The following is a 14,646-nucleotide window of genomic DNA, read 5'->3' as shown; positions in this document are numbered from 1 at the left end:
AAAAAAAAAAAAAAAACTGATGCAAAATGGGTTTTCACTGTAGCTCAAGTGGTAGAGTGGCTGCCAAGTATGAGGTCCTGAAAGGGAGAGCTGGGTGCTGGTTGGTGGCTCATGCCTGTAAGCCTAGCTACTCAGGAGGCTGAGATGTGAGGATCACAGTTTGAAGCCAGCCTGGGCAGGAAAATCCGTGAGACTCTGATCTCCAATATACTACTGGGAAAAAAATCAGAAGTGGCGCTATGGCTCAAGTGATAAAGCACTAGCCTTGGGCAAAAAGAGGCTCAGGGACAACGCCTAGGCCCAGAGTTCAAGCTCCAGGAATGGCAAAAAAAAAATAAACAAACCAACAACTCAGGAACAGAACCCAGGCAGTGAGTTCAAGTCCCAAGACCAACACACACACACACACACACACACACACACACCCCTACACACAGAGAACTAGCTGAAACTAGGTCAGGGGTCTACCTCAATGGAAGAACACTTGCCAGGCACACAGGAATCCTGTGACCATGTGTGTGTAGGTGCGTGCATAGGTGCACATGCGCGCGCGTGCACACACACACACACACACACACACACACACACACAGACACCATACCCTCCCACAGCTTTTGGTGCCGCTCTTTGGCCTCCTTCTCAGGCTTCTCGGCCTCCTCCTTCACTGTCCTCAGCATGTCCACTTGGTCTTCTAGAGACTTCTTTCCGGCCTGTAGCTCCAAGAGCTTGTTCTGTGGCGAATGGAAGAGGGCAGCTCTCCTTCAGCTCTCCCTGCCTCCGTCACCTCCCTACCTCTACTCCACACAGCAGCCGGGCTATGCCAAACCACAAACCCTCCTGGTCTCCCCTTCCTATACCAGGGAAGAAGCCCAAACACCTCCCCAGCACGGCCCACAAGGTCCTGTGCAACACAGCCCACCTGCATCTTCTAGTGCCAGGCTTGAACTCGGGGCCTGGACACTGTCCCTAAGCTTTTTTGCTCAAGGCTTGTGCTCTGTCAGTTAATCTACAGCTCCACCTCTGGCTTTTTGTGGTTAATTGGAGATGAGAGTCTCATGGGCCTTCCTACTTGGGGCTGGCTTCAAACCTTGATCCTCGGATCTCAGCCTCCTGAGGGGCTGGGATTACAGCCATTAGCTATCAGCGCCCATCCCTCCGTAAACACAAGGCTCTAACAGCCTCCACTTTTTCCCACATGCTGCTCCTTCAATCTAGAACATTCTCTATGACTAACTCCCAATTATTCTGCTGATTTCAGTTTAGATAGAGGACCCACCACCTTCTAGGAAATCTTAATTCCTGCCCCTCAAAACAGGTAAAAAAAAAAAAGCAGGCAAGGGCTACCAAAATGCCCTTAAGGCCCCAAACTTCCTCTTTGCCAGTAGTCCTGGGTCTCTCTTTCTGTCTGTCCCTTCTTCCTCTGAGGCAGGCCCAGGTCTGGCCCTAGCGCCCAGCCCAGTGCACAGCACACCTGTGTTATGTTTTCAGAAGAGACAAGAGCTACACTGTTGGCTCTCGCCTATATTCCTAGCTACTATGGAGCCTGAGATCTGAGGATCACAGTTCAAAGCCAACCCTGGCAGGAAAAGTTCAAGGGTCTCTTACCTCTCCAATTAACCCCAAAAAGAGAGAACTGCAGCTGTGGCTCAAGTGGTAGAGCACCAGCCTTAAGCAGGAAAAGATAAGGAACAGCACCCCCGGCCTTGAGTTCAAGGCCTGCCACTGATACAAAAAAAAAAGCAAGCTTGAAAATGAAGAAAACTCACATCAGGATTTCTAGCTTCTAAAACTCACCTAAAGCCCAGGACCCAGAACTCTCAGCCAATGCCTAGCCACCCAGCATGCACTGGGCAAAGCAAGGGCCAAGAAGGTGCTGACTTGCGTTGGACATCCCTATCCAGGATCTTCTAGGGCTCCTCACCTGCTTCTCCTCCCGGGCTTTCTTCCAGTCCTCGATGAGGATTTTCTTCAGGCGGAATCCTTCCCGGGTGACCTCCGCCATCTGCTGCAGGGACTCCCTCTCCTTACGACCCTTCTCTCTAAGGGGGAGACATGCGGGCACCCCCAGGGGACATTTTGAGCTTACCAAAAGGGCTCACCCCAGCAGCCTGGGAAAGACGGCGAACCCCCTCACCCACCAAGGTATTTTATCTACCCAAAACAAGAGGGAGGGAGAGAGGGAGAGAGGGAGGGTGGGTGGGAGGAAGGAAGGAAGGAAGCTAGCTTGCTTTCAGATTGGGAGAATTTAGATGAGGTCTTTCAGTTCCTTTCCAAAACTGATCCAACCCTGTCACCTGCCAAAAAGCAACAAGAATTGCAAGTAACTGTAAACTGTTCCTTTCTTTCTGTGTGTGTGTGTGTGTCAGTCATGGGGCTTGAACTCAGGACCTGGACCCTGTCCCTGAGCTCTTTTGCTCAAGACTAGCAGTCTACCACTTTAAGCCACAGTGCCACTTCTGGTGATTGAGTGATTCATTGGAGATATTGGAGCTAAGAGTCTCACACACTTTCCTGCTCGGGCTGGCTCTAAACTGCATTCCTCAGATCCTCACACCTCAGTCTCCTGAGTAGCTAGGATGACAGGCTTGAGTCACCAGCGCCTTAGCAGCTCCTTTTGATACCACAATCCAACCAGTTCCTTCCGTCTCATACTCGGCCCACTTCTGTTGCTTACATTACCTGCCAGTGGACATTTAAAACTTCAGGTTTCCGTGAGGTATACTGAGTCAGTATACAGGTGGCCAGGGTTCAAGCACTAGCTTTGACCCTGGGCAACTCATTCCCCTTCCTAGACTTGAAGTTCCCCTTCTGCTAAGGAGGGAAACCACTGGATCTGCTTTTGAGCTAGACAGAAAGCCAGTAATGTGGGGTTGAGTGGCACAGAGTAAGCACTCAAAATACAAAGACAGAAAAAAGGGCCATGCCTGACTGTGCATGCCTGTAATCCCAACATATACCAGCCTGAGGTGCAAAAATGGCTGAGTTCAAGGTTACTCTGGGTTTCAAAGCACAACACTGTCTCAACAAACTTGGGGGCTGGAAGACAGAAAAAGGAGGCTGTCTGGGGGTGGGTACAGGCAGGGGGTGGGGGGTGAGAGGGTCCTGTCACCCACTTACTTGCAGGTGTTTTCACAGACAACGCCACTGTTGTACTCGTCTGTGCCGTCGCAGCAGTCTACGGCAGAGGGGAGGCCCAGGTCAGAATTGCCAGTGCCTCCTCCCCACAGCCATCACTCCCTTTTCCCAAGCCTGGGGAGGGCGTGGGGCTCGTGGGGGAGGCTCCTCACCACAAATCCCGTCGTTGACGCGGCTGGAAGGGATATACAGGGGCTTGTAGCCGGTGTTGGTACAGTGGAAACTGCCATTAGGACAGGCAGCTGTACCTGCAGCAAAAAGAAAAAAGAATTCACTCAGGGACAGACCTGTCCCATTCAACCTGCAATCGCACCCCTCCCCCGCCCCCCCAAAGGGGAGGAGAAAAGGGGAGGGCATTCTGCACTGTCCTAACAGGGTGGAGAATGAGAGATGCTAAGGGCTGAACTTCAGGCCTCCCGTTCTCTGAGTAAGGGCTCAGACCAGATTTCTGCCCTGATTCTATCCTTCATTGAGAAAGACCACGGAAAAACAGGACTTACACCATCTCTGCTGATCAGGGCACTGAGGCCTTGGCACTCAGCAGGTGCTCACTAAATGCACCAAAGGTCACAAGGGCACAAGACTCACCTGGCTCATCCGAGCCATCCTTGCAGTCACAGTAGTCGTCGTTGACCTGATCGAAAGGGATGGTGGCTGAGCCGTCCAGACAAGTGAAAGGCTTGGACTCATCATAGAAAGGATGGTCTGACAAGGAGAGCAAGAGATGCAATCCAGAACAACAAAAAAGATCTCAGACCTGAGATCCACCCATTGAATCCCACCGGGAAACTGAGTCCAAAGGCTTGTGTAAAATGTCACTAGCAGCCCCCCACCCCAGCCTCAGCACTCACTGGTCAGAGAGACGCCCCGGGGCCTCTTGACTTCCACGGCCCAGCAGAGGGGCAGCAGAAGCACCAGCAGCAACATCCCGAGATAAGGGGGTGGGGGATGCGGAGGCGGGAAGCAGGTTCTGTGAGAGGAAAGAGGAAGATGCACGGGGGTCCCCCACACGGAGCAGCATAAGAGCGGGGTGGGGGGGGACGGGGGAGGGTGTCTCCAACAGGCCAGCCCCCCCACACACAGATCGGAGAAACAGGGACTACTTTCAGCCAATTGGATTGCTGCACCGCTTCTGGCCAATGAGAACTCACTTGGCTTCCGATTTGGGGGTGCAGGAGCCAGGGATTCCCCCCCCTCCCAATCCGGGCCGGCGGAAAAGTCTCACTTTGTTCAGATCAATGGTGAGGGAAACCCCCCAGACCGTGGGTCTCGGCGGGGTAGGCGATTCCATTCCCGCCAAAGATACGGCCAAGGGGCCCCACCCGCGACCTGACCCCCCCGGCACCCCAGAAAAAAGTTAGGGTGCCTTCCCATGCACTACTTCATCACCTCCACGAGGCCGGGGCAAAGCTCAATTTCCACGGCACCCACCCCCGGAGCCACGGTTCCTGCCGCCGAAAGAGAGCGGAAGCGCTCGTGTGCGTCACTTCCGCCGCGCGCCGGAAGCGGCCGCTCCGGGACGCCATGCTGAGTGCGGCCGCGCCGCGGCGGCCGGAACTGGGGCGGCCATCTTGGGTAGGGCCGGCGACTCTTTCAGTAGAATGGGTCTGAAGGCCGGCGTTTAATGGCGGCGCAACCTGTCTCCATCTTGGGAGTGGCAGCTTCCGAAAGCGGGAAAGAAAGTTCCTGAAACCTAGCTACGAACCTCAGCCAGAAGAGGAAAAGGAAGAAGAAAAGAGAGAAGCACGTGACCGCCGCAGCGCCCTCCCTCCCCAGCTCCGCGCCAGCCCCTCGCCCCGCCTCCTCTAGTCCCGCCTATCCGTGCAGCCGCAGCCAATGAGAGCAGTGCCAAGGAGTGCGGCTGGTCTCCATGGGAACGGGGAAGGCGGAGGGGGCGAGGTTACCTAGCAACCGGGAGATGCTAAAGAGGCTCTGCCAAGCGGACGGACAGTACATTCCTGAGCCTCAGGAGCCCAAGCTGACCGTCCCGTACTGGGGCAGCCAACTTCTAGTTGCTTCCCTAACCCCCTAAGTGGCTCTTCGCTCCAACCCAATCATGTCGAATCCCCTGTGCAGGTCGGCCTCTGCCAATGCCCTGCTTACTCAGGACCAAATAACAACGTCCTCTTCCAAAGCCAAAGGCAGTAAGTCTCAGGTCAAGCAGGGTTACCCTCGTGGCAAGGATGCAATGCGGGCACAGGCCTGGCTCCCACTCCATTCCAAGGGGGCCATATCCCGGGCGACGAAGGCGTCCATGCAAGCACAGGTGGTTGAGTTACAAAGGAAGATCCAACTACTAGGTAAGATGTTTGCAGAAGGCGATGAGGGTCAGGGATCAGCAATATCCAGAGAGTTACCTGATCATGCAAGGTGACACAAAAGGTTTACTGTCAGCCTGAGTCTATGTGGCCATTCTGTGGATACCATTACTCCTACTTGTTCATCCTCTTTTCAAAATTCGGGGTTTGGGACAGACAGGACGGGGGGCTGTTACTGTCGGTCAAATAATAGAGCACTACTTGTTTAGCATTCATGGGATTCTGGGTTCCATCCTCAGCACTGAGGGAAAAGGAGTGTATTTCATATTTTTTTTTTGCCAGTCCTGGGGTTTGAAGTCAGGGCCTAGACATTCTCTCTGAGCTTCTTTTGCTCCAGGCCACTGCGCCATTTCCAGCTTTTTCTGTGTATATGGTACTGAGGAATCGAACCCAGGCAAACGCAAGCACTGTGCCACTAAGCCACATTCCCAACACTGTATTTCATACTTTGCTATAATTATAGCTTTTCTATCATGAATGTGGTAGTGTAATGCATCGATTTCACTTTTTTTTTTTTTTTGTCAGTCGTGGGGCTTGAACTCTGGGACTGGGAGCTGTCCCTGAGCTCTTCAGCTCAAAGAGAGTGGTCTACCACTTGAGCCACAAAGTCACTTCCAATTTCTGGTGGTTGATTGGAGATAAGAGTCTCACGGACTTTACTTGCCCAGGCAGGCTTTGAACCATGAGCTACCGGCACCCAGCTTTCACTTTCTTTTCTATTTGTGTGTGTGTGTGTGCTGGTACTGGTGCTTGAACTCAGGGCCCTGCGCTCTCACGTGTCTTTTTTTTTTTTTTTTTGTAATTCGTGGGACTTGAACTCAAGGCCTGGGTGTTGTCCCTGAGCTCTTTGGCTCAAGGCTGGCACTCTACCACTTGAGCCTCAGTGCCACTTCCAGCTTTTTCTGTTTATGTGGTGCTGAGGAATCAAACCCAAGGCCTCATGCATGTGAAGCAAGCACTCTACCACTGAGCCACCTTCCCAGCCCAAGCTGAATAGTTTTTTATCTTAAAGAACCAAGAGTGGGGGGCTGGGAAGGTGGCTCAGTGGTAGAGGCCCTCGGTTTGATTCCTCAGCACCCCATAAGCAGAAAAAGCCGGAAGTAGGGCTGGGGCTCAGGTGGTAGAGCGCTGGTCTACAGCTGACGAGCTGAGGGACAGCGCTCAGGCCCAGAGTTCAGGCCCCACGACTGGATCCCCCCCCCCAAAGAAAAAAAGAACCAAGAGTAATCAGATTGCTTTTTCCATCTGTAAAATGGATATAATATGGCTGGGGCATAACTCAAAGGGTAGAATACCTGCATACTGAGCACAAGGCCCTGAGTTCAAACCCCAGCACAACCAAAACAAAAGGGCAAGGTAAGAGAGTAGCAGTACAGTGTGGGTAATGTGCAGTTTAGAAATGTGTGAAGTGGGCTGGGAATGTGGCTGAGTGGTAGTATGTTTGCCTAGCATGCATGAAGTCCTGGGTTTGATTCCTCAGTACCACATACACTTGAGCTGTGGCTCAAGTATAGAATGTTAGCCTTGAGCAAAAGAAGCTCAGAAACAGTGCCCAGACCCTGATTTCAAGCCTGAGGACTGGCCAAAAAAAAAAAAAAAAAAAGTGTCTCCTAAACATTCCCCCTTCCTTCCTCCCTTCCCCCCCCCCCTCCCCTTCCCCCCCCCATCCCACCCCAGGGATCTAGCTTTGAATCAAGGTCCTCCCTATTTCATCCTCCCAAGTAGTTTGGATTACGGCTGCTGCCACCTAGATGATGATTTATCTCATCTGGTCTTTGTACTCTCTGCTAGATATTCCTAAATATATAATTAATTGTTGCCTAACTGTGCTGAAGGACATCCAAAGTTATTCCTCTGTGGGTCAGGATAGTGGTTCATGTCTGTAATCTCAGCTACACAGGAGGTGGATATCTAAGCAATTGCACCTCCAGGTCAAACTAGACAAAAGTTATTGGGTGTGGTGGTACATACCTATCATCCTGGCTATAAAGGATACATAGGAAGGAGGAGCATCATCCAAGGCCAGTCTCAAGCAAAGCCAAGGACTCTACCTGGAAAATATCTTTAAAAAAGAAAAACTGAAAAAAAAAATTAAAAAAAAAGAAAAACTGGGCTGGGTGCTGGTGGCTCACACCTGTCATCTTAGCTACTACTCAGGAGGCTGAGATCAGAGGATCATGGTTGAAAGCCAGCCTGGGCAGGAAAGTCTGTGAGCCTCTTTTTTTTTTTTTTTTGGCCAGTCTTGGGGCTTGAACTCAGGGCCTGGGCACTATCCCTGAGCTTCTTTTGCTCAAGGCTAGCACTCTACCATTTGAGCCGCAGGGCCATTTCTGACTTTTTCTGTTTACTGAGGTATCGAACCCAGGGCTTCATGCATTCTAGGCAAGCACTCTACCACTAAGCTACATTCCTAGCCCCCTGAGACTCTTATATCCAATGAACCACCAGCAAGGCTCAAGTGGTAGAGTGCTCACCTTAAGCCGAAGAGCTGAGGGACAGTGCCCAGGCCCAGAGTTCAAGCCCCATGACTGACAAAAATAAAAATAAAATAAATGCGGGGTGCCAATGGCTCATGCCTGTAATCCTAGCCACTTAGGAGATTAAGATCTGAGGATCACGGTTCCAAACCAACCCAGTCTGTGAACCTGTTATTTCCAATTAACCAGCAAAAAACCCATAGAGCTGCTCCGCAAGTGGTGAAGCACCAGCCTTGAATGAAAGAAATAAGGTACAGCCCCCAGGCCCTGAGTTCCAGCTCCAGAAATGGTATACACACACACACACACACACACATAAGCTGAGGGCATGGATCAAGTGGTAGAGTATCTGCATAGTCAGCAAAGAGATGCTGAATTCAAACCCCAGAACCACAAAAATGAAGTTCATCCCCTGAACCCATTAACCTTCCTTTCTTTATCATCAAGCGTTATTAGAATATTGAGTTGTTGCTGGGTGCTGGTGGCTCATGCCTGTAACCCTAGCTACTCAGGAGGCTGAGATCTGAGGAACATGGTTTGAAGCCAACAGGGCAGGAAAGTCTGGCTTTGAGATTCTTATCTCCAAAAAAACTACTAAAAAAAACCAGAAGTGGAACTGTGGCTCAAGTGGTAGAGTGGGGCTGGGAATGTGGCTCAGTGGTAGAGCGCTTGCCTTGCATGCATGAGGCCCTGGGTTCGATTCCTCAGCACCACATAAGAAAAAAGCTGGAAGTAGCCGGGCGCTGGTGGCTCACACCTGTAATCCTAGCTACTCAGGAGGCTGAGATCTGAGGATCGCGGTTCAAAGCCAGCCCGGGCAGGAGAGACTGTGAGACTCCTATCTCCAATAAACCACCAGAAAACCGGAAGTGGCGCTGTAGCTCAAGTGGTAGAGCGCTCGCCTTGAGCTGAAGAGCTGAGGGACAGCACCCAGGCCCAGAGTTCAAGCCCCACGACCGACAAAAAAAAAAGAAAAAGAAAGAAAAAAAAGCTGGAAGTGGCGCTGTGGCTCAAGTGGTAGAGCACTAGCCTTGAGCTGAAGAGCTGAGGGACAATGCCCAGGCCCAGAGTTCAGGCCCCACGACCGGACCCCAAAACAAACCAACAAACAAACAACAACAAAAAACAAGTGGTAAAATGGTAGCCTTGAACCAAAAAAGAAGCTCAGGGATGGTGCCCAGGTCCAGAGTTCGTGCCCCAGGACTGTCCAAACAACAACAACAAAGTCAGAAATGGAGCTGTGGCTTAAAGGATAGAACATTAGCCTTGAGCTAGCTTTGAACAGGGACAGTGATTCAGCCTGAGTTCAAGCCCCAGAAATAGCACATACATGCGCGCACACACATACACACACACACACACACACACACACACACACACAGAGCCAGAAGTGAAGCAGTAGCTCGAGTGGTACAGAGCCAAGTCTGGGTAAAAAGAGCCAAATGACATCTGTAATCTTGGGTCAAGTGGTAGAGCAAGCCAGGTGCTGGTGGCTCATGCCTATAATCCTAGCTACTCAGGAGGCAGAGATCTGAAAATTTAGGCCCAACCTGGCCAAGGCAGGAAAGTCCATGAGACTCGTTACTTACAATGGACCACCAGAAAACCAGAACTGGTGCATGGTGCTGTGGCTCAAAGTAGTAGAGCTCTATCCTTGAGCAAAAGAGCTCAGGGACAGTACTAAGACTCTGAGTTTAAGCCCCACAGCCAGAAAAAAAAAAGGAAAAGGAAAACGAAAAGGAAAAGGAAAAAAATAAGAACATTGAGTCGTTGGTTGAAAGGGTCTTGTCTCTGAGAGGTCCTACGCAGGTGCCCAACAACAGTGGGCCTGTCTGTCCACCTCCCCTGCTTCCCAGAGGGTGATCGGAAGGCCTTTTATGAAAGTTCCCAATGGAATATCAAGAAAAACCAAGACACCATCAACCAGCTTCGAGAGGAGATCAAGGTTCTCCAGATCAAGCTCACAGACCTGCTCAAGGTGAGCAAATGCACCTGGTAGGCAGGGCTCTGAGCAGGGGAGGGCGGGGCACCGGACGCAGCTGACCGGAGGAAAGGGTTGACTGGCTCCTGTCCTTGCAGGGAGATGAGAAAATGGTCCAGGCGATCATTCAGGAGTGGAAGTCAGAGAAGCCATACTTGAAGAACAGGACTGGCCAGGTTTGCACTTGACCATCCCCCTCAGCTCCAGCCACTGCCCCTCACTGCCCCTCCTCGCTGGACTTCCGGCTGCCGGCTGTCGGCACAAGGGCTGCTAATCATTGACTTCCCCAATCAGATCTTTATGACGCATTCATCTTGTGATTGACACAGTGTTTGGGGTTGGTGACCGAAAACAGAAGAGCAGAAAAACAAGCAAGTCCTTTCTCCCATGAAGTTTTATGTCCAGCTGGGCACCAGTGGTTCATCCCTGTCATCCCAGCTACTCAGGAGGCTGAGATTTGAAGATCACAAGTTTGAAGCCAGCAGGGCACAAAAGTCCTTGAGACTTTTAGCTCTAATAAACCAGCAAAAAGCCACAAGTGGAGCTGTGGTTCAAGTGGTAGAGTGTTAGCCTTGAACAACAACAACAAAAAGCTCAGGGAAGTTGGGCACCCATGGCTCAGGCCTATAATCCTAGCTACTCAGGAGGCTGAGTTCTGAGAATTGCAGTCAAAGCCAGCCCAGGTAGGAAAATCCCTGAGACTCTTATTTCCAATGAATCAGCAGAAAGCCAGAAGTGGAGTTGTGGTTCCAAGTGGTAGAGCACTAGTCTTGAGCAAAAGAGCTCAGGGACATCGCCCAGGCTCCAAATTCAAGCCCCACAAATGGGACATGGTGGTACACATTTGTAGACACAGCTGCACAGGAGACTGAGGCAGGATTCCTCTTGTACCCAAGAGCTCAAGATTTGAGATCAGAATGGAAAACATAAGAAAGCCCTTGTCTGTTAAAAAGAAAAACTCAGAGCGAGGGGCTGGTGGCTCACACCTGTAATCCTAGCTATTCAGAAGACTGAGATCTGAGGATCATGGTTCAAAGCCAGTCTGGGCAGGAAAGTCCATTAAACTCTTATCTCTAATAAACCACCAGAAAACCGGAAGTGGGGCTGTGGCTCAAGTGGTAGAGCGCTTGCCTTGAGCTGAAGAGCTCAGAACAACGCCCAGGCCCAGAGTTTAAGCCCCACGACTGAAAAAAAAAAAAAAAAGCTAAGGAAGAGCACCCAGGTCCAGAGTTCCAGCCTTAAGACTGGCACAAAATAAAGGAGGGAGGGAGGGAATAAAGAAAATGGGATGGGCTGGTGGCAGGCCAGGAGGTGGGGTCATACGGTGAAAGATGGCTGGTATGTTGCTACTAAGAAAAGTAGTAGAGGGCCGGGCGCTGGTGGCTCACGCCTGTAATCCTAGCTACTCAGGAGGCTGAGATCTGAAGATCGTGGTTCAAAGCCAGCCCGGGCAGGAAAGACCGTGAGAGACTCCTATCTCCAATAAACCACCAGAAAACCGGAAGTGGTGCTGTAGCTCAAGTGGTAGAGCGCTCGCCTTGAGCTGAAGAGCTGGGGGACAGCGCCCAGGCCCAGAGTTCAAGACCCACGACCGACAAAAAAAAAAAGAAAAAGAAAAGTAGTAGAGGTTGAAGGAACATGATCTCCAGGGAAAGTGGTAACATAAATTAGAAGGAGAAAATGTGCTAACACACTTGACATAGGTGGGAAAGGTGATGAAAAATTGACAATGTGATGTTAAGGTTTGGAGGTCTTTTGTTCCTTTTGGGTGGTGGGTGTTGAACCCACAGCTGCACATTTTGGGAACACACCCTGTAAGGCCGTCCTGTTAGCCTTTCAGTTGAAGCACCTGGAAGAATGAGGTTGCTATGAGCTGAAATGAGCAGATTTAGGAGATAGTGGAACACATATTTATTTATTTATTTCTGTCAGTGTGGGGCTTGAACTCAGGGCCTGGGCGCTGTCCCTGAACTCTTTTGCTCAAGGCTAGTGCTCTACCACTTTGAGCCACAGCGCCATTTCTGGTTTTCTGGAGGTTAATTGGAGTCTCACGGACTTCCTGCCTGGGCTGGTTTTGAACAGAGTCCTCACATCTCATCCTCCTGAGTCACTAGGATTACAGATGCGAGCTGCCAGCATCCAGCCCCAATACTGTTTTTTGGTTAGTCTGAGCACTGTCCCTGAGCTTTTTCGCCCAAGACTGATGCTCTACCCCTTGAGCCACAACCCCACTTTTGGCTTTTATTTCCCCAGTGCTGCTTAAATGGAGATAAGAATCTCATGAAGGGGCTGGGAAGGTGGCTCAGTGGTAGAGCGCTTGCCTTGCATGCATGAGGCCCCGGGTTCAATTCCTCAGTATCACGTAAGCAAAAAGAAAAAAAAGCTGAAGTGGCACTGTGGCTCAAGTGGTAGAGCGCTAACCTTGAGCTGAAGAGCTGAGGGACAGCGCCCAGGCCCAGAGTTCAGGCCCCCACAACCGGACCCAAAAAAAAAAAGAATCTCATGAACTTTTTTGCCCTGTGCTGGTGGCTCACACCTGTGTTCCTAGCTGTTCAGGAGGCTGAGATCTGAGGATCATAGTTCAGAGTCAGCCTGGGCATGAAAGTCTATGCAAATCTTTCTGTCTTTCTTTTTTTTTGGCCAGTACTGGGACTTGAACTCAGGCCTGGGCATTGTCCCTGAGCTTCTTTTGCTCAAGGCTAGCACTCTACTACTTGAGCCATAGCACCACTTCTGGCTTTTTCTGTTATGTGGTACTGAGGAATCAAACCCAGGGCTTCATGCATGCTAGGCAAGCACTCTACCACTGAGCCACATTCCCAGCCCAGTCTATGTGGCTCTTTTTTTTTTTTTGGTCGGTCGTGGGGCTTGAACTCTGGGCCTGGGCGCTGTCCCTCAGCTCTTCAGTTCAAGGCGAGCACTCTACCACTTGAGCTACAGCACCACTTCCTCTATGTGGCTCTTATCTCCAATGAACCACTAGGAAACTGGAAGTGTGGCTCAATGGTAGAGTGGTAGCCTTGAGTGAAAAAAACTTGGGGACATCACCCAGGTCCTGAATTCAAGCCCCATGACCACCAACACAGCATCAACAAAAATTTTTCTTACCCTGGCTGGCTTTGAACCAAAATCTTCACATCTCAGCCTCCTGAGTAGCTGGCATAACAGATGTGAGCCGCCAGCACCATGGACACTCTACCCTTCCAGCCATACCTCCATGGAACATGTGACTTTTTTTTTTCTTTTTAGTGCTGGTGGTCAAACCTGGGGAGTCCCTGTCCTAGTCAACAGCTCTGTCTCTTGAGCTACACCCCACCTTCACCACCTGCTTTTGTGAGATACCGGACACTGAATCCAGGCCCTCGTGCTGGCTGGGCCAGTGCTCCTTCCTTACGCCGTTCCCAGCAGGGATGAGACGGTTTTGTATATCTGTGGAGGTGCCTGGAAGGCAGCATGTACATATATAAACCCTTAGCTCCAAGAAGAAGGCTAGATTCTGGTGTTTTCAGTGTGTGGATGGACTCTTAAGACCTTGTCCACTAGTCAGGTGCTGGTGGCTCATGCTCCTAATCCCAACTACTCAGGAGGCTGAGATCCAAAGATAGTGGTTGGGAGCTAGCACGGACAGGAAAATCCATGAGACCTGGTGATAAGTCCAAGTACCCAGCAAACATAAAGAAGCTCAGGGACAGTGTTCAGGCCCTGAGATCAAGCCCCGGGACCGGCACCAAAAAGAAGTGCACAGGGGATAAGACAGCCAGGTTAGATGCTAAGAGACGAAAAGAGACCAAAGGACTGGGGGCCTGCGGGCGGGGCTTGGGAACGTGCTCTCGCACCCCTCCCCGCAGCAAGCCCTGGAGCACCTAGACCACCAGCTGAACGAGAAGGTGAATCAGCTGAACGAGGCCCGGCACCAGCTGCTGCTGCGGCAGAGGCGGCTGGAGGAGCTCCAGCTGCGCCACAGCCTGCGCCAGCTGGAGATGGCCTACGCTCAGGACAGCAACACCGAGGTGGCCAAGGTTGGGCGGATGAGGCCTGGGGAGGGGGTGTGTGGGGGGGGACAGGGGCTTGGCTGGAGGGGCCGAGCGGGAAGGGGACCCAGACCAGCTCTGCCTCCCCGTTAGACGATGCGGAACCTGGAGAATCGTCTGGAGAAGGCTCGGATGAAGGCAGAAGAGGCCCAGCACATCACCACGGTGTACCTGCAGCTCAAGGCCTATCTCCAGGTAGGCCCAGGAGGGAGGGAAAAGCCAGACCCGGGCCAGGGACCCCCGATCACCACTCCGCCCCCCCGCCCCCCAGGAGGAGAGCCTCAACTCGGAGAACCGGCTGGACTTCATGGAGGCGGAAGTGGTCAAAACCAAACACGAGGTGGAGGAGTTGCACGTGGTGAACCAGGAGGCCCTCAACGCACGCGACATCGCCAAGGTGCCCACCTGCCTGGGGGGGGGGTGTTCGCCCCGGCAGCTTGGGGTCGCTCCCCACCCCGTCCCCTCTCCCCTCTCCCCTCTCCCCACTCCCTTGAGGCCAGGCCTCGCGGCTCTGCTTCCAGCCACGGCCTGCTTGCCCCTGTCCGACCCGCAGCACCAGCTACAGCTCCTGGAGGAGAACGTGATCCGGGAGCGCAAGAAGCGGGAGCGCCACATAACCGACTGCAAGAAGCGCGCGGAGGAGAAGAAACTGCAGAACGAGCGCATGGAGCGCAAGGTGGGCTCGCCTGCGCCCCGGCCCGCGC

At 52.0% G+C, this 14,646-nt stretch overlaps 2 protein-coding genes across 5 annotated transcripts in view; one reads left to right on the top strand and one right to left on the bottom strand.

Moving 5' to 3' along the window:
• The window catches only part of Prkcsh (protein kinase C substrate 80K-H), a 9,548-nt gene extending 4,942 nt beyond the window's left edge, over positions 1 to 4,606 (bottom strand). The window contains exons 1-7 of one of the 3 annotated variants that reach the window (XM_013034041.1): positions 4,525 to 4,606; positions 3,987 to 4,105; positions 3,724 to 3,840; positions 3,288 to 3,383; positions 3,118 to 3,175; positions 1,922 to 2,039; positions 602 to 731 (exon numbers count right to left, since the gene is read on the bottom strand). In XM_013034041.1, the coding sequence (XP_012889495.1) occupies positions 602 to 731; positions 1,922 to 2,039; positions 3,118 to 3,175; positions 3,288 to 3,383; positions 3,724 to 3,840; positions 3,987 to 4,062 (595 nt within the window). In that variant the 5' untranslated portion in view covers positions 4,063 to 4,105; positions 4,525 to 4,606. Of the gene's footprint in view, positions 1 to 601; positions 732 to 1,921; positions 2,040 to 3,117; positions 3,176 to 3,287; positions 3,384 to 3,723; positions 3,841 to 3,986; positions 4,106 to 4,286; positions 4,406 to 4,506 lie in introns of those variants that run through there. The other 2 variants (XM_013034043.1, XM_013034040.1) reach the window with 2 other exon arrangements.
• Positions 4,607 to 5,191: 585 nt separating this feature from the next.
• Ccdc151 (coiled-coil domain containing 151) overlaps positions 5,192 to 14,646 on the top strand; it is a 12,984-nt gene continuing 3,529 nt past the window's right edge. Inside the window, exons 1-7 of one of the 2 annotated variants that reach the window (XM_013034002.1) lie at positions 5,192 to 5,435; positions 9,787 to 9,908; positions 10,010 to 10,087; positions 13,760 to 13,930; positions 14,036 to 14,137; positions 14,214 to 14,339; positions 14,496 to 14,618. In XM_013034002.1, coding sequence (XP_012889456.1) covers positions 5,192 to 5,435; positions 9,787 to 9,908; positions 10,010 to 10,087; positions 13,760 to 13,930; positions 14,036 to 14,137; positions 14,214 to 14,339; positions 14,496 to 14,618 — 966 coding nt within the window. The remainder of the gene's footprint in view (positions 5,436 to 9,786; positions 9,909 to 10,009; positions 10,088 to 13,759; positions 13,931 to 14,035; positions 14,138 to 14,213; positions 14,340 to 14,495; positions 14,619 to 14,646) is intronic. The other variant, XM_013034003.1, reaches the window with a different exon arrangement.

This window comes from Dipodomys ordii, unplaced genomic scaffold, assembly GCF_000151885.1.
Source record: "Dipodomys ordii isolate 6190 unplaced genomic scaffold, Dord_2.0 Scaffold180, whole genome shotgun sequence".
NCBI lineage: Eukaryota > Metazoa > Chordata > Mammalia > Rodentia > Heteromyidae > Dipodomys > Dipodomys ordii.
Note: the sequence above shows the minus strand (reverse complement) of the source record. Positions and strands in the feature narration are given on the sequence as shown.